At 38.2% G+C, this 19,273-nt stretch overlaps 1 protein-coding gene across 1 annotated transcript; it reads left to right on the top strand.

Annotated features, from left to right (window-relative positions):
* Positions 1-283: 283 nt before the first annotated feature.
* On the top strand, positions 284-1,262 carry LOC129721711 (uncharacterized). The gene is made up of 4 exons (XM_055674609.1): positions 284-388; positions 448-639; positions 693-889; positions 946-1,262. Exons 1-4 carry the CDS (start codon positions 386-388, stop codon positions 1,226-1,228), a joined length of 675 nt encoding a protein of 224 aa, XP_055530584.1. The 5' UTR covers positions 284-385; the 3' UTR covers positions 1,229-1,262.
* The last annotated feature ends 18,011 nt before the right edge of the window (positions 1,263-19,273 follow it).

Raw genomic sequence — 19,273 nt, 5'->3', positions numbered from 1 at the left:
CATTTACTGTCCGTTCGTGTGGCATAACATGTTCAACCCGGTAGCTTTGTACCGAATTAGATAACTTACCTTTTTAAAGTATTGAGACTTGGTTTGTTTTACAATATCAATTCGTTTGAAGCAACTTTAGAGTGGATAGATCAGCTCAGTATGCTCTGTCGATTTTCTCCGAAGGCGTGAAAAGCGGTTGTCTGGAACGATCAATGCTGGGGCTTTTTATTTAACTTTCTTCCTCGAACAGTATCCCGGATGAGTAATGCGATTCTATCGCGTTCAGTGCGTAGTTGAACGTTGAAGCGACCGTTTTGTTATAAACTGTCAAGATTGACTTTTTGGATAGTGCAGTGATTCTTACCTATGATCAGTATGCAAAATTAACTTCAATATGGTAACTTATTACTAATTGTAAATTTGAAATTGCCGATTCTAACAGTAGTTTCATTCTAGAAATTTCTAATTCGATGTTTAATATTTTGGACTTTTTCTGTGGATAAAGGTCAATTTCTTACTCAAACCTTCAACAGTGCTTTGCTTGATATGCAATCAAACTGTACAAATTCTGCAGCGGAAAATTATAGTTTAAAGATCCTTTCTAGAAAAAGAAGATATCTCGTGTTTCCCGCAGGATCGAGTTTTTCGGTTAGTTCACAACATTTCGAATAGATTTAAATTTTAAAATCCACCACAAACAGGTTGCAGTTTGCATGGCAATTGGAGTGTACGGCAATCCAAATTACAACATGTTCAGCTGGGCCGTTAATTGGGGCGTTGCATACAACTTGCCGAATGAGACGATTAGCATTCACCGACACATTAGGGAACCGAAAGCGGTAACACTTCGACGTCACCGTCGAGATTTATATCGAAAGATGGAAACGGCAATAAATAGGTAGGATATTAAGATTTTTACGCATATTGGAATATTAAGCTTCCTTCCTCCTTCAGCATGGGTCACAATGGACGGCAATGCGTTCTGCGAGCGTTATGTGAAAGCTCCCAGTTTTTTGGCAACAAAGGCTCAAATATGGCGAAGGAAATGTTGCGCAGTTTGTTTAGCTTCCCAAAATCTAGGGTGCTTTCGATGGAGTCGGACGATACTAGAGTTTACGATGACGCTTATCGGAAAGGGCGAAGGAAGGCACCGTGCACTTTACTGTATCCATTCTGCCGATTTTCGCTGATAGAGCTGGCCTTAGGTAAATATACCAGCCCCTTGGGGTTTATGTGAGTAAATGAGTACTTCCAATTTTTGAGGCTGAATCTGGTGGCAGAACTGATGGAACTATTCTCATTTGATTTTTAAGCTTATATCTAAGGTCAAAAGTTAATGTTTTTGAGGAAAATATTTAAGATTAAACTAGAAAATGTGTATGAAAAAAAATTGATAAAAAATAAAATAATCGTCTAAAAATTTTATGCATAATAGTAGGTTTCCTATCCCAACCTTCACGTGGTGCCGACCGGGATACGAGTAACCTTAGCGGAGATCGGGTAACCAACCCCGGTGGAAACTTTGGTCGTATGCTGACTGGGAAAGGGGAACGTACGCGGCTGTTTCCCCATGTTAGGGGCGGCGTACAACAGCGTCTGATCCGGAGCGGGCGGCTAAATCATGAAACGCGGTGTCTCGCCAGCTATATCAAAGACGGCAGCCCCGTCGCGAGACTAGGTATCGCAGCCCTAGTAAGGCAGCATACTGAATATTAAATACTACGAACAATTCAGATATAAATACGGAACGGAATAATCGGCATGGATCTAGGCGAACGAAAAAGGACAATGATTATTGGAAACTCGGTACTTGGAATGTAAGGACTCTACTCGAACCGGCACGCGCAAGTATCCTGGCTATAGAGCTGCGGAAGGTGAATGTGGAGGTTGCAGCTATCCAAGAGGTGCGGTGGCCGAAATCGGGAGAACGCGAATTCCGAGCAGTAGATCCTATTGCGGGCACTTCATTTAAGTACCACATCTACTATAGCGGCGGCGTGAAAGCAGAATGAGGAGTCGGTTTCGTGCTAATTGGAAAACAGATGAAGCGTGTCATTAGATGGAGGCCGATCAGTGACCGTATATGCATGTTGAGAATTAAGGGCAAATTATTCAATTACAGCCTAATAAATGTGTACGCACCGACCAACGAGAAACCCGATGACGAAAAGGAGGAGTTCTATGAGCTCCTGGAAAAGACATACAATGAGTGCCCAGGACACGATAGAAAAATGTCATCGGAGATACAAGAGCACAGGTCGGGCTGGAAGACTTCTTCTGCCCCGTAACTGGTAGGGAAAGCTTCCACTCTACTACGAACGACAATGGCCTGAGGCTTGTTGATTTCGCTGCAGCTAGGGGGATGGCTATCTGTAGCACTTATTTTGCACGCCGGAACATACGTAAGCACACCTGGATGCACCCGAATGGAGAGCTTTGCTCTCAAATTGACCACGTTCTGATTGATGGACGGCACTTTTCAGACGTTATAGACGTGAGGTCGTTCAGAGGACCGAACGTTGACTCGGATCACTATCTCGTAATAGCCAAAATCCGCGCCAGGCTGTCCAACGTGCTGAAACCCAAGGCAACGAGGAGGATGCAGTTGAACATCCAGCAGCTATCAACTGAAGAAGTGGCTGCAGAGTACTCGCAGAAGGTTGATGAAAGGATTGAGGAAAGAGTTGAAGGGAACCTGAATGAACAGTGGAGGCACATCCACAGTTCGATCAGCACTATAGCGCGAGAAGTGTTGGGTACAACTGCGTCAGCTGTGTCCAATGAGTGGCTTGACGCTGAGTGCCAGCGAGTGACGGAGGAGAAGAACCGCGCCAGGGGTCACATGTTGGCCACGGCTGTGACTCGTCAGAGCAGGGTAGATATCGAGATGCAAGAGCCGCTGAAAAGAGACTCCACCGCCGGAAGAAACGACAGCATTGGGAGCGTATTCTTGCGGAGGCGGAAGGTTACTTCTCCAGGCACGATGCGAGGAGCTTCTACAAGAAGGTCAACGGAATCAGGAATCGAAACGTGTCAGCCCCTGTCATGTGCAACGATAGGGAGGGGAACCTGATAACCGATAAAACAGAGGTGGCCAGGCGTTGGAAGGAACACTTCAGTGTGCTGTTGAACGGTGAGGGAAGCAGTGGAGTCGAAAGGAGCAGGATGACTATTGAGAATGATGGTCAAGCTGTGGATCCACCATCCATGGACGAGGTGAAGAAAGCAGTGAAAGAGCTGAGAAACTGCAAGGCAGCTGGGAAGGACGGCATTCCCGCCGAACTCTTCAAAGTCGGGAGCGAACAGCTGTATCGTGCCATGCATCGGATCATGCTGAGAGTGTTGTCTGATGAAGAATTGCCCTCGGACTGGTTGAAGGGTCTCATATGCCCGATCTACAAAAAAGGCCATCGCCTGGACTGTAGCAATTATCGGGGCATAACACTTCCTAATACCGTGTACAAAATTCTCTCCCGCATCCTGTTCCACAGACTGAGGCCGTTGCAGAAGACCTTTGTTGGCGAGTACCAATGCGGTTTTCGAGGGGGACGCTCCACGACGGACCAAATGTTTACCTTGCGACAAATCCTCGATAATTTTCGAGAATACAACTTGCAGACGCACCATCTGTTCATAGACTTCAGGGCAGCGTACGATTCAGTCAAGTGGAATGAGTTATGGCAGATTATGATGGAACATGGCTTTCCAACAAAGCTGATTAGGCTGATACGTGCCACCCTGGAAGGTTCTACATCAAGCGTCAGGATAGCCGGTGAGATATCGGACTCGTTCGTGACGTTGGATGGTTTGAAGCAGGGTGACGGGCTGTCGAACTTATTGTTCAACATCGCATTGGAAGGTGCTATACGGAGGGCTGGTGTGCAGAGAAGCGGCACCATCATTACGAAGTCGCACATGCTTCTCGGACGGTTTTGCGGACGATATCGACATCATTGGTATCAACCGTAGAGCTGTGGAAGAGGCCTTCGGACCTCTCAGGCGAGAAGCTGCGAGATTAGGGCTTGTCATAAACTCTGCCTTAACGAAATACAAGTTGGCTGGCAGAGTGCGTGGTAGTCCGTCGGAGGTTGGTGCTGTGGTGGTGCTAGATGGGGAAACATTTGAAGTAGTCGACGAATTTATTTACCTGGGAACATTAGTGACATGTGACAACGAGGTTAGCCGTGAGATAAAGAGGCGGATAGCAGCAGTAAATAGGGCCTTTTACGGATTACGTAACCAGCTAAGGTCCCGCAGTCGGCAAATCCGACCTAAACTTGCACTCTATAAAACACTGATTCTTCCGGTGGCTCTCTACGGCCATGAATCATGGACGCTGAAAGAGGCTGATTGGCGAGCTCTTGGTGTTTTTGAGCGTAGGATTTTGCGTTCAATCCTTGGCGGCAAACTAGAAAATGGTGTTTGGCGCAGACGCATGAACCATGAAGTGTACCAGGCATACAAATCGGCGGATGTAGTCAAGCGGATAAAACACGGCAGGCTTCAGTGGGCTGGGCATGTAGCGAGAATGCCGGATGAGCGTCAAGCGAAGGCTATATTTAGCAGGAATCCCAATAGAGGTCGACGACTTCGAGGTAGACCCCGCACTCGTTGGATGTGTGCTGTCGACGAGGATGCACGCGAAATAGGTGTTAGGGGCGATTGGAGGATAGCAGCCCAAGACTAAGGGACATGGCGACGTATTCTGGATTCGGCACTGGATCGATAATTGGTGTGTCGCCTTTAAAGTAAAGCAGTAAGTAGGTTTCAAGGTTCAAGATACGCGCTGAGAGGTGAATCTTGAATTTTGAAACCTACTATTATGCAAAGAACGTGAATTAAAAAAAAAGTTTCACTCAAAGAGTTCAAGAATTCAAGAGTTCAAGAGTTCAAGAGTTCAAGAGTTCAAGAGTTCAAGAGTTCAAGAGTTCAAGAGTTCAAGAGTTCAAGAGTTCAAGAGTTCAAAAGTTCAAGAGTTCAAGAGTTCAAGAGTTCAAGAGTTCAAGAGTTCAAGAGTTCAAGAGTTCAAGAGTTCAAGAGTTCAAGAGTTCAAGAGTTTAAGAGTTCAAGAGTTCAAGAGTTCAAGAGTTCAAGAGTTCAAGAGTTTAAGAGTTCAAGAGTTCAAGAGTTCAAGAGTTCAAGAGTTCAAGAGTTCAAGAGTTCAAGAGTTCAAGAGTTCAAGAGTTCAAGAGTTCAAGAGTTCAAGAGTTCAAGAGTTCAAGAGTTCAAGAGTTCAAGAGTTCAAAAGTTCAAAAGTTCAAGAGTTCAAGAGTTCAAGAGTTCAAGAGTTCAAGAGTTCAAGAGTTCAAAAGTTCAAGAGTTCAAGAGTTCAAGAGTTCAAGAGTTCAAGAGTTCAAGAGTTCAAGAGTTCAAGAGTTCAAGAGTTCAAGAGTTCAAGAGCTCAAGAGTTCAAGAGTTCAAGAGTTCAAGAGTTCAAGAGTTCAAGAGTTCAAGAGTTCAAGAGTTCAAGAGTTCAAGAGTTCAAGAGTTCAAGAGTTCAAGAGTTCAAGAGTTCAAGAGTTCAAGAGTTCAAGAGGTCAAGAGTTCAAGAGTTCAAGAGTTCAAGAGTTCAAGAATTCAAGAGTTCAAGAGTTCAAGAATTCAAGAGTTCAAGAGTTCAAGAGTTCAAGAGTTCAAGAGTTCAAGAGTTCAAGAGTTCAAGAGTTCAAGAGTTCAAGAGTTCAAGAGTTCAAGAGTTCAAGAGTTCAAAAGTTTAAGAGTTCAAGAGTTCAAGAGTTCAAGAGTTCAAGAGTTTAAAAGTTCAAGAGTTCAAAAGTTCAAGAGTTCAAGAGTTCAAGAGTTCAAGAGTTCAAGAGTTCAAGAGTTCAAGAGTTCAAGAGTTCAAGAGTTCAAGAGTTCAAGAGTTCAAGAGTTCAAGAGTTCAAGAGTTCAAGAGCTCAAGAGTTCAAGAGTTCAAGAGTTCAAGAGTTCAAGAGTTCAAGAGTTCAAGAGTTCAAGAGTTCAAGAGTTCAAGAGTTCAAGAGTTCAAGAGTTCAAAAGTTCAAGAGTTCAAAAGTTCAAGAGTTCAAAAGTTCAAGAGTTCAAGAGTTCAAGAGTTCAAGAGTTCAAGAGTTCAAGAGTTCAAGAGTTCAAGAGTTCAAGAGTTCAAAAGTTCAAGAGTTCAAGAGTTCAAGAGTTCAAGAGTTCAAGAGTTCAAGAGTTCAAGAGCTCAAGAGTTCAAGAGTTCAAGAGTTCAAGAGTTCAAGAGTTCAAGAGTTCAAGAGTTCAAGAGTTCAAGAGTTCAAGAGTTCAAGAGTTCAAGAGTTCAAGATTCTAAGAGTTCAAGAGTTCAAGAGTGCAAGAGTACGAGACTTCGAAGGCTAAATAGTTCAAGTTTTAAAGATTCTAAGAATTAAAGAGCTCTGAGTTCAAATGTTCAAGCATACATACGTTTAAGATTTTGAAGGCCCAAATACACACACGGCGTAATGTCGCCTTCTCTATACAAAATGGAAGGCGGGATGGCGATCACGCCTTCTATTTTGTATGGAGAAGGTGTCATTGCGCCGTGTGTGTATTTGGGCTTTTAGCAAAGTAAAGGAATTCATAGTGTCCAACAGTTCAAGGTTTCTGAAGTTCAAGAGTTCAAGAGCTGAATTAGAGATTCACCTAGATTAGAGATCAAAGAGTCTGAAAGTTTGTGTCAAATAATAATGAATCCAGAAATTATCCAAGGGTTTGAAAATCATAAAAATTAAAGAGTCTGGAAATCCAATAGGCCGAAAGTCTAGAACTCCAGAAGTATATGATTTCGAATGTCTAGAAGTCTGAAAAACTAAAAATCTGAAACCTTCGAACTATCAGTAATTCGGACTCTTGACATTTTGACTCTTGAACTTTCAGGTTTTCAAACTAAAAGGTCCAGAAGTTTGAGAACCTGAACGTTGAAGAGTCCGAAATCCTAACAAAATTCAAGAGTATACTGACAGTTCGAAGGTCTTAAAATTCGAAAGTGTGAGAGTCCTAAAACTAAAGAACCGAAATTCGCCCAAAGATGGTGAAGTTCGAAGGTCTATGAGTCCGAAAGTTTTACAGTCCGAAGATCTGGGAGATTGAAGGTCTTAGAAATCTAAGAGTTTGAAATTTGGAGATTCTGGAAATCTAATATTTTGATAGTCTACAAATACAAAATTTCAGGAGAGCGAAAGCCATAGAGAAAAGTTCAAAAATCCAAAATTCTAAGAGTACAAAATTTTGACAACCCGTTTAAAATCTCAAAAACTTATTCGTCCAAAAATTTAGGAACACACAAGACAAAGAGTCTGAAATTTTCTGACTCCAAATATCAAAGAGTTCAAAAGTAAAAGAGTTGCAAAATTTCAAAAATTAAAAATCTGAAAGTTCGGAATTCTAAGATTAAGTAAATCACAAAAGACAAAAATGTAACTGTCTTAAAATCTCAAACCTCAAAGTCCAAATTACTATCTGAAAGTCCAAGTGTCTGGAAGTTGAAAAATCCGCATAGCTTAAAATCTGATAATTTTAGATTCCGGAAGACTCAAGGCTCGAAAGTCTATTGGTCCAGCGGCCAAAGACTTTGAAAGTCTAAAAGTGCAAAAATCAAAGAAACCAAGAGTCTATGTGAAAGTTTAACAATCCCAAAATCTCAAAATTTAGAAAGTTTATACCGAAAGACTCAATCTGAAAATCCATGAGTCCAAAAGTCTAAGTGTTCAAAACTCGAAGAGTTCGAAGTCTTATAATTGGACGATTTGGGAGTCAGATTCCAGATGCCTCAAAAGTCTAAGAACCTTAAATCTTAGCATGAGGGATCTAAATCCTAAAGGTCTAAGAGTTCGAAAGTCTAAGAATTTGAAAGCTCTGGGAATCTGAATATCTTCAAAATCCAAAATTCCAAGAGTCCGGAATCCTGGACGTTTGAAGGAATAAGGTGCAAAAATTATAATATTTTTAAAATTTTACAGTTCGCATGAAAAACAGAAAGTGCAAGACTCCGAATTTCTTAAACCTCCGAAGCTAAGGAGTCCATTATTCTTAAAGTTAGGAAGTTTAGTAGTACGAATCTATATGATTCCAAAAGTCTGCGATTCCAAAATCCTTGGAATACAAAATTCTAGAAGCCGGAAAGTAAAAAGTATAGTATCGCAAATTCGAATATCTACAAGATCTAAGAGAACAAACGTGTGAGAGTTAGCAAATCTAGGAGATTATAACTTTAAGATTTTTAAATACTACGACCTTCGGATTTGAGAGTCCTAAAGGTTAACGATTTGAAAAGTGTAAGAGTTCCAATTTCTAACAATGCGTAAGTCCAATAGTCAGAAATGGATACCTAAGAATCCGAAAGTCCAAGAGTGTGGATTATTGAGAGTCCGATGAACCTAGAGTTCAATTGTTAAGAGTCCGAAAAAAGAGTAAAGAATTTTCTGGGGTCAGAAAGTCCCACAAAACTTGAGCCTACGAGTCTGAAACTCTTACAGTACGAAAAAGTACGAGTTCAAAGATCTAAGAGTACAAGAGCTCCCTAAATCCTAAATCCTAAAAGTCTGGAAATCTAAGAATCCACAAGACTTAGAGTGTGAAGGTGTATGAGCCCAAAAGTCTAAGAGTTAGAATGTTGAAGGAAATCGAAAGCTTAAGAGATCAAAACTCTTAGAGCTCGAGAAACTAAAAGTCTGAAGAGCCAAAATCCTCTAGAAGTTCTAGAAGTCTAGAAGTTCAAAAATTTTAAAATCCGAAAATCCTAGTCTCAGATTCTGAAAGACTCAGAGTCCAGAAGTCTAAGAGTCCGAAAATCTAAAAAACCAAAACCATAAGCCGTCCGGAAGCCTGAAAATCTAAGAGATCATAAATGCGAGATTATGAAATTCTTAGAATTTGAAAGTCTTAGGTTCCGCATGTATGAGAATCAGTTAATCTTAGAGTTCGAAAGTCAAAGAGTATTTTATTCCGGGAATCCGAATGTCACAGAGGGTTAAAATTGAAGAGTCCGATAGTTTTTTTTTTCAAATCAAATCTGGCGCTAAATCTGACATTTGTAATTATCGTGCAATTGCCATTATTTCATGCATTCCAAAATAATTCAAATTATTAGTTAACCAAACTACAACTCAACAACACGGCTTTTATAAACTTTTTTTTGACTGCGATGGACAACGGCAACCACGTAGAAGCTTTTTATACGGACTTTAGCAAGGCATTTGACAGAATCGACATACCTTTATTGCTCTTTAGGCTCGAAAAGTACGGAATTAAAACTAACTTTTTGGAATGTCTGCAGTCATACTTAACAAAACGAACACAAATAAGTCGCTTTCAAATATCCTTTTCAAACTCAATAGAAGTAACTTTCGGGGTTCCTTAACGTTCTCATCTGGGCCCTCTTCTTTTTATATTATACGTGAAAGACATTTCCTTTCTTTTTAAATCAATACATGTGCTCGTATATGCTGACGACATGAAGCTATTTATAGAAATAATCAATGCAGAAGATTCCGAAATATTCCAGAATGAAATTAATGTATTCTACACTTTGTGCAACAAAAGTCTATTGCAACTCAACAATGAAAAAATGTAATTCAATAGCCTTCAGCAGAAAAACAGTAACACCAAAATACAAAATCGTAAGACGTAGTCTTAGACCCCAAACTTATATTCATAGAACATTATAACACAATAATCAAACAGTAAGCTGGGCTTTATAAAACGCTTCGGCCATAATTTTCAAGACCCATATACAATCAGATTATTATATATTACATACGTCCGACCAATTCTGGAACACTGTAGCATTGTATGGATTCCCTATATTGTAACACATGAAGAACGCATTGAATCTGTCCAAAAACCATTTCTTTTGTACGCGCTTCGTAAGCTAAATTGGACAGCATTTTCCTTACCATCATATGAAGCACGCTGCATGCTTCTAGACGTTAGGATGGGGAAAAGTGATCGATTTTCCAGAACCAATTTTTTTGGTTCCTTTTGGGGTCCCAATCAACTCTAAACTTGCCAGAAGTCGCTTGGTTTTGTCTCCGCTTGGCGCATTGCATTTCAAATTTGTATGAAAATTTGTATGGGAAATCCTACTCTTTTGCATTTACCTTTCTAGAGAGCTCAATAATGATCTAATAATGCACTACGTTATGTTAAAGTATAGTATTTCAGATGCCTAACAACTTTGCTGAAGACACCGAACAGCTAGGATGTCTCTAAGAAGAGCTATAGTTGTTCAAAGTTGAGTATGTCGATTCAAATGCAGAAAATCTTTTTTTCTGCCAACATTACCAATGTACCGGCGTCAGTAGGATTCCCATCAGAAGTAACCTGTCGTAACGAGTTTATACACTCAGCTGGATCAAGCAAACAAATTTAGGTCAATATTCTAGACGTAGGTAGAATCTATAACGTGTTTCAGAGGTTACTTCTAATGGAAATCTGTCTGAAGCCGGTACACTGGCAGTGTTGGCAGAAAAAATGATTTGCAACATAACTTTCGAAATACTTAACTTCGATCAGCTCTAGTATTTTTTTTGGTTCACCCTAGCTCTTTAGTGTCTTCGATCTAGTTGTTAGGCATCAAAACACCTACCATTTAAAGTCATGAAACCTATGGTTTGAGTCATTTTTAGCTCTTTAGAATGGAAAATGCAAAAAAGTTGTTTTTTCCATACAAATCTTCATATAAATTTAAAATGCAATGCGCCAAGCGGAGACAAAACCAATCGACTTCCAATAACAGTGCGTCTTGAACTGTCCTACAGATCAGACGTTTTTTCGGTTGCTTGTGGACTGGTCTTTGACTGCCTATAGCTTCAAAGTTTGTGTTTTGTCAGTGTTTCTTTTAAAGACTACCTGAAAGTTATTTCCCATCAGTCTTTCTCAAGACTACTTACTTTTGAATTTAACATTTGTTTTAACTTTTTTCGTATCACCTGAAAAGGCTGGACGAAAAAAGAAACCTCGCATCGCTGCGGGGAGGAAAAGAGAGGCATCTCTTTCTGACACATCGAGTGTCTGTAGTGACAATCCTTTTGATATTTTGCCTGAGCAAGAAGCTGGTGAAATGGAAGTTACCAATAATGAAACTATACAAAATATAAAATCTTTAAAAAAGGAGAAAGTTCCACCTATTGTGGTAACTATTTCTTCTGAATTTAATATATTCAAAAAGGAACTTTCAACGTTTGTTTCTGACGTTAAAGTTACCTATCAAATTGGCCGTAGAGGTGAATGCCGCTTATTAGCCGACTCAGTAAAGGGTCGTGATCGTCTTGTTCAGTATTTAACTGACAAGATGTACAAATTTTTTACATATGACACCAAGAACGCCAAGCCGTTCAAGGTTGTCTTGAAAGGTCTCACCAACGATCAAACCGTTGATGAGATCAAACTTACTTTAACAGAATTACTTGGCATAGCCCCTACCCAAGTAATTCTAATGAAACAAAAATCACGAGGCGAAAACAGTCAGAGAACTGGAATTTCCCTTGTTAATTATTTAATTCATTTTAACCGCAATGAGGTTAACAACTTAAAATTTTTTGAAAAAGCACATGCTTTGTATAATGTGCGTGTAAAGTGGGAAATTTATAGGAAGTATGGCGGAGGTGAAAAGCATATCACCCAATGCCGTACTTGCCAACGTTATGGCCATGGTTCCAAATTCTGTAACATGGACCAAAAATGTCTTAATTGTGGAGACTCTTCTCACAAAAAGGACACATGTCCTGTGAAAGAGAGTAAAAATTTTCGCTGTGCGAATTGTAACGACAACCATATGTCAAATTTTTATCAAAGCCCAGTCCGTTTAGCAATTGTTAAGGCAAGGCAAGGTAAACAAAATTCAATTTCTCAATTAAAACCAACTTCAAAACAAAATTCTCCAAGCGTACCAGTGACGCATAGTTTACCTACTCCGTTGCATACCCGTTTAACTTATGCACAGGTTACAGGTAGTTCGAACATTATACCGCCTAGTGTTGGTAGTTCGAAAATGACCGTTAATATTGGTAAGCAAAACACGCTAGAAAATAATTGTACACCTATTACTCCAGCTAATATTGCTGCCGAAAATATTTTTTCTAATGTCAACTGCCTGGGGCCTATTACGGCAGGTAAACTTTCTTTTTTGCAACAGGCAATGTTCGATCTTATGAACGCCATGTTGCAGGCAAAATCAATGTTTGAAGCCATTCAAATAGGCACAAATTTTACTATTAAAATTGTTTCTAATTTAAAATTTAGCAATGATTTTAAATAAAACAATTAAAATATTAAATTGGAATGCTCGCTCAATGAAGGCCAATGAGAATGAGCTTTTTAATTTTTTAACAGTAAATAATGTGCATATTGCAATTATTACTGAAACATTTTTGAAACCTAACATAAAATTAAAATATGATCCCAATTACGTGGTTCATAGATATGATAGGATTCAGGGTTCCGGCGGTGGAGTTGCAATTGTTATTCATCGCCGAATCAAACATCGTGCTCTTCCCCATCTTGAGACGAAAGTTATTGAAACTTTGGGAATTGAAGTTCAAACTGAACTTGGGATTTTATTTATTGCCGCAGCATATTTACCATTTCAATGCACACGCGAGCTCAAAAATTATTTTAAAGGTGATTTACAAAAACTCACCAGAAATCGTTCGAAATTTTTCATAATCGGCGATTTTAACGCTAAACATCGTTCATGGAATAATTCTCAAAGTAATTCCAATGGCAAAATTTTATTCAATGATTGTTCTTCAGGATACTATTCTATTTTGTCTCCGAATAGTCCTACATGCTTTTCTTCTGTAAGAAACCCTTCAACAATTGATTTGGTGCTAACAGATCAAAGTCATGTATGTAATGATTTGATCACACATGCTGACTTTGATTCTGACCATCTTCCAATAACTTTTTCTTTATCCCATGAATCAGTTTTAAACCCTATGAGCTCTGTTTTTAATTATAACAAAGCTAATTGGGAAAGATACAAAAATTATATTGAGAGAAATTTCAATAATGAGCTTGATTTGCAAAACGAAGTGAATATTGATTCCGCTTTGGAAGCATTAAAATGTGCAATTGTTGATGCCAGGAATTATTCTGTTCCAAAGGCTCAAGTGAAATTTGATTCACCAATAATTGACGAAAATCTTCAACTTCTAATTCGTTTGAAAAATGTCCGCAGACGTCAATATCAACGTTCTCGTGACCCTGTTTTTAAAACTATTTATAAAGATTTACAGAAAGAGATTAAACATAGATTTACTCTTCTGAGAAATCAAAATTTTGAGACTTAAGTTGAAAAATTGAAACCATATTCAAAACCATTTTGGAAGCTGTCGAAGATTCTTAAGAAACCTTCAAAGCCTATTCCAGTTTTGAAAGATGGTGAACGTTTTCTTGTATCCAATGAACAAAAGGCTCAAAGACTTGCTCAGCAGTTTGAGAGTGTTCATAACTCAAATTTGAATTTTGTGAGTCCAATTGAAAATGAAGTCACACGTCAATTTGATTTAATTTCTTCCCAGAATTTTTTACCTGCAGAAATAATTGAAACTAACTTGAATGAGATTAAATCAATTATTAAAAATTTCAAAAATATGAAAGCACCTGGTGACGATGGAATCTTTAATATATTAATCAAACATCTCCCTGAAAGCACAATGGAATTTTTAGTGAAAATTTTCAATTGCTGCTTCAAAATTGCATATTTTCCCAAATTATGGAAAAATGCAATAATTACTCCCATTTTAAAACCGGATAAGAACCCAGCTGAAGTTTCAAGTTATCGACCAATCAGTTTGCTCTCTTCAATAAGTTAACTGTTTGAGAGAGTTATTCTTAACAGAGTGATGTCACACATCAACGAAAATTCAATTTTTGCAAATGAACAGTTTGGATTTCGCCATGGGCATTCCACAACTCATCAATTGCTCAGAGTTACTAATATGATACGAGCTAACAAATCTGAAGGTTATTCCACTGGAGCTGCTCTTTTAGACATAGAAAAAGCATTCGACAGTGTTTGGCATAAAGGTTTGATTGCGAAATTGCAAACTTTTAATTTTCCAATTTTCCTTATCAAAATTTTAAAAAATTATCTTACTGATCGAACTCTGCAGGTTGTCTATCAGAATTCAAAATCTGATAGATTTCCTGTCAGAGCAGGTGTGCCTCAAGGTTCAGTCTTGGGTCCAGTCCTGTACAACATATTCACTTCAGATCTTCCTGATTTGCCTCCAGGATGCACAAAGTCATTGTTCTGCGATGACACAAGCATTTCCGTAAAAGGAAAAAGTCTTCGTGTCATATGCAGTCGATTGCAGAAAAGTTTAGATATTTTTTCTTCCTACTTGCAAAAGTGGAAAATCTCTCCCAATGCTTCTAAAACTCAAATGATAATTTTTCCGCATAAACCTAGGGCTTCTTTCCTCAAGCCAAACAATAATCACGTTGTCAAGATGAATGGGGTTATTTTAAGTTGGTCCGACAAGGTTAAGTACTTGGGACTAATTTATGATAAAAAACTTATTTTCAAAGAGCACATTGAGAGTATACAAGCCAAGTGCATCAAATATACGAGATGTTGTGCGTCCTCCTTGGTTTGGTACACTTGAATTACATAGACTTACTGGTGTTGAACCATTGGAAGCTATGTCAAATAAAATTATTTATAATTTTCGACAAAAATCGTTGCAATCCTCAATTGCTACGATAAGCTCTCTTTATAGCCAATAAGTTAGCAATTAAGTTAGTTGTAAGTTTACTTCCCCTTTTCTGACAAGTAGGTTTAAATCCCTACGAATGATAAGTCCTAATTGCGAAAGCAAACAAATCCTAACAATTAAAATTACAAATTTCTAACAGTGTTGAGAAGTCACCATTTGTGATTGGACACACATACTCATTATTTGGTAATATTTATCATAAATACTTAAGCTACTAACAAATCCCCCCTTTAAAAAAAAAAAAAAAAAAAAAAAAAAAATTGACTTCCAATAAATTCACGATTGTTTGGGGCCCCAAATAGAACAAAAAAAAAACTTGGTTCTAGCTTTCTGCTATCAAGTTTCGTTTTTTCCATATAACTATTCCCCAGGACTTTAAGAACGCCGCGAACTTTCAATGCTTTACTTTATCAATAACATTATTTCTCAACGCGTGCAATCTTCTAAATTATTATCACAACTAAATTTTCATGCACTCAAGTCGTCAATTAAGAAATCGTAAAATATTTTCGGAAAACTCTCACAGAACTAACTTCTCTAAAAATGGCCCAATAAATCGCATGATGCGTCACTATATTTAGCACTGCGAAAATATCGACATAACTATGGCGCAGAAATCAAATCAAAAAACGACTAGCAACTGGAAATAATGTATAGTATATAAGAAAACATTGTATTATTATAACTGTAGTCTACATTTGCTTGACGAAATGAATAATTAAAAATTAAAAGAGCTGGCATACCGAAACTCGACGAGTCTGTTTCTCTAAGAAACTCGAAGTCTAGTAGTCCAAAACTTTATGATACCGAAAGTCGAAGAGATTAAAATTCCAAACGTCCGAAGAATTCTAAGGAAGTCGCTAAGAATTCGAAAGTTTAAAAGTACGAACCCGGAAGAGTCCAAAGTCTTGAAGTCCAAAATTCCATAGTCCGAACGTCCAAGAGACCAAAAGTCTGAAATTATGAAATTTTTTAAACTCTTCAAGCTCAACAATCCAGGAGTTAGATTATGCTATCGAGGGTCGAAATTTTGATGTGAGTACCAAAAGAATAAAATCGCTCCAGGAGCACCGCAGCACTCTTATCTCAACGTAGTTTCTATTATTATTTCCGATATTTTTAGCTATTTTTTCCAACATTTCTAGTATCATGAAAAGGGCTACATATAGTGCTGTAGCCCAGGGGGAGGTTCGATCTTATTTTTTTTATTATTGAGGTTCTTCATTACTGCCAATTGGGAAAAGATTCTACCTCCGAGTTTCGGTTAGCAGTAGGGTTCAAAAGCTCAGTTTCTCGAAAAAAGTCTCCATGCAAAATTTCAGCTCAATCGGACTTCGGGCAGCGCAATCTCAAAATGGACAAGGTTCACTTTTTTAACCGATGAAAAAATGCACGAAAATTCTCGATGTAAAATTGGAATTTTTTTCAAACGAATTTCTCTGAAGTACATAAAACTTTGAGATCAAGTTTGGTCTCGGAAAATTTTTACTCAAAAATAAAAACATTTTTCTTGGGAAGTCTTCCAGCCAGAAAATTTTCTGATTTCTAAAAAGTTAGATTTTCAGAGAACTCGATGGTTAATAATTTTCTAGACATTTGGCATAAGAAATCGATATCAGAGATTTCATGCCTTGTTCATCGGTCAAACAATGAAAAATTGACGGTTTAGTGACACGACTTCCGGGAGTCCGATTACAAAAGCTACATTTTTTTACACAATAGCTTTGATAATCTTCAAAATCTTCATCAGAGAATTGTAATACATGCGTCCCTGTACGTGCGGAAAAAATAACGATCGCCCGGAAACAAGTCTAGATTTATTTTATTGAATTAATTCTACTTAAACCTAATCCCCTTAAACTTCAAAGAGAAATATTTTTTTTTTTTAATTTGTCATCTTGTGATTCTCAAGTTTTTTTATATCTTGGTTTTGTTTCTGTCTTCTAAAGAACCGAGTAAAGGGAACTTTATCAGTACTCTTTTTTGTTACCTACCAATTTCGCTACCATGTGGACGTCGTTGTTTTTCCTACTGGAATGTTGTTCTCGGATTGGCCGTTGACTGGACTACGGTTTATTTACACAGTAACAGTTGCACTGTAAGCGGTATCGCTAAAAATAGCTAAAAACACTTCATCTTTCACGTAGTTCTCTCTTATTCTCTCTCTTCAATATAGTCCCGCTCTCATATCTCTACAACAACCCGACCCGGTGTTGAGACTGTGCGATGTGAAAGAGCCAATCCACTGTTTTTTAAATCACGTTTTGTTACATGATAGTCATTGAGTTACTCTCTCTTCCATTTTATCAAAATTCAGAAGAAACCTTTTATTATGCTACTGTACTGTACTGTAATTGTAGTAATATGCAATTGGAAAATTTGGTGCTTACATTAAACATTTCGGCCCACGGCAGTATATGACACACGGAAATTCTTAGAGTTTATTACCCTAAGCGTTCAAAATAGATAAGAGCTTTCAATAAAGCGAGTATCACGTCAACATATTCCCATACAAACTCCTTCTTTGACCTGCATTCGAATGCGGCCGGCGCTGGTATTGCCTCACATAAAGATTAAGATCTCCAGTTTTTACACATTAAGGATGCATGTTGGTCCGGAGCATCATCTGTTGGTTCTCTGTGTAATTACAGGTTATCTGGCAATAACGGAGTAGCAACCGCGGGCGGTCAATCATGCTCATGCTCATGCTAAGCGTTCAAAATAGATAAGAACAAATGCCTCTGAATCCGGAGAATCCGAATTTTCAATAACTCTAACAATAAGAGTCTTTAAGCCCCAAGTGTACGAAAGTCAAAGAGTCACAATGTCTATGAACTAGAAAATCCTTGATATCAAAGGTCTAAGAGTCCAAACTTTAGAAAGTTCGAAGGTCAAAATAGAGAGAGAAAGAAATAGAAAGAGAGACAGAGAGAAAGAGATAAAGAGACAGAGTAGAAGAGATAGCGAAAAAGTGAAGAAGAAACAAAAAGATGGAGAGAGAAAGAGGTAGAGGGAGAAACAGAAAAAAAAGAGATAGAGGAAGAGACAGAGAAAGAAAGTTAGAGAGATAAAGGAATTAAAACAGAGAGCGGGCGAAGAGAAAGAGAGAGAAGGAGAGAGAGAGAGAGGGGGAGAAGATAGAGAAGGGGGATAAGAGAGAGAGAGAGAGAGAGAGAGAGAGAGAGAGAGAGAGAAAGACAGAGAGAGAGGCAGAAAGAGAGAGTCAGAGTGAAAGAAATAGAGAGAGAGAGAAATACAGAGAGAGATACAGAGAGATAGAGAGAGAGAGAGAGACAGAGAGAGAAAGAGAGAGAGAGAAGAGAGAGAGAGAGAGAGAGAGAGAGAGAGAGAGAGAGAGAGAGAGAGAGAGAGAGACCGAGGAAGAGAGACAGACAGAGAGACAGAGAGAGAAACTGAATCTACGATCTCAGAATCTTCAATTACAACAGTCCGAATATTTAGAAATCTAGATAAATATTTCAAAAGGTCCTATCTGCTTTTATCGTTTTTCCGGAGCGTCTTTTTGTTTTGATAATGTTTCAGCTTTAGTAACTTTCCCAAGCGTGGTTTTCATTCAGAAGGCTAGAGTGATCGATCAAAAAATTGATCAAAGCAGATAGGACCTTTTGAAAAGTTTCTTTAGAAATACGAAGAGGTTCAAAAGTCTGGAAGTGTAATAGTCTGAAATTCTAAAGAGTCAGAAAGTCCAAGACTGTCTGAAAATCTGATTCCCTACAAAGTACAAAAGTTTTAAAATGTAAAAACGTGGAAAGGTTTAAATGTCAACAATTTAACAATCCGAATGACCAATTTGCAGTCGAATTTCTTAAGTTTGAAATTTTTAGAGCTTGAAATCTTAGATACCAAAACCCTGAGAATTTGGAGATCTACAAGTTCGAGTGTCTTAGATTCCGAATCTCTATGAGTCTAAATTACATATAAACATTTTGAAAATCTGAGAACCAGAATATCTTAAATGATCAAAGTCCGCTTTCCCAATAATCTGAAACTATTTGATTTCAAAAGTATGATTTCCAAAAATCTAAGAGTCCAGAAATTCAATAGTCCGAGCGTTCTGAATACCGAAAGTTCAATATTTTATGTTCATAAGAACGAATGTCTAAAATTCAAAAATTCTCAATAGTCTGAAATTTTAAGATTTCGAATGTCATAGACTGTGAATCTGATAGATCCTGGAATTATAAAAACTCGCAGTTGAAATAGACCATATCTTATAGCGTCCGAATCTTGGAATCTGAAATTCTGAGAGTTCTAACTCTCAAAAGTTTGGAAGTTTGAGAATTGAGGAGCGCAACAGTTCAAAAGCCCACAAAACAAAAGTCCAAGATTTTAAGAGTTTAATAACCCAAGTTATTTTGTATAGCACTCACCTCAAACCAATTTCGTAAACCAGAAAAAAACATATCTTATCAATCAGATAATGCATGTAGCACTTTAAGCCATCAGTGAGCTTAATGCCGCTTACATTAACAAATATAAATCATTAATTAGACATTTTCGGGAATGTTTCGCATGGCTGTAATAAATAAAGTATAAACAAACCCGTTTGTCTCTAGCAGTCATCAGCGAGTGCG

This window comes from Wyeomyia smithii, chromosome 2, assembly GCF_029784165.1.
Source record: "Wyeomyia smithii strain HCP4-BCI-WySm-NY-G18 chromosome 2, ASM2978416v1, whole genome shotgun sequence".
NCBI classification, from domain to species: Eukaryota; Metazoa; Arthropoda; class Insecta; order Diptera; family Culicidae; genus Wyeomyia; species Wyeomyia smithii.
The sequence above is the reverse complement of the archived record's forward strand: the minus strand, read 5'-3'. Positions and strand labels throughout refer to the sequence as shown.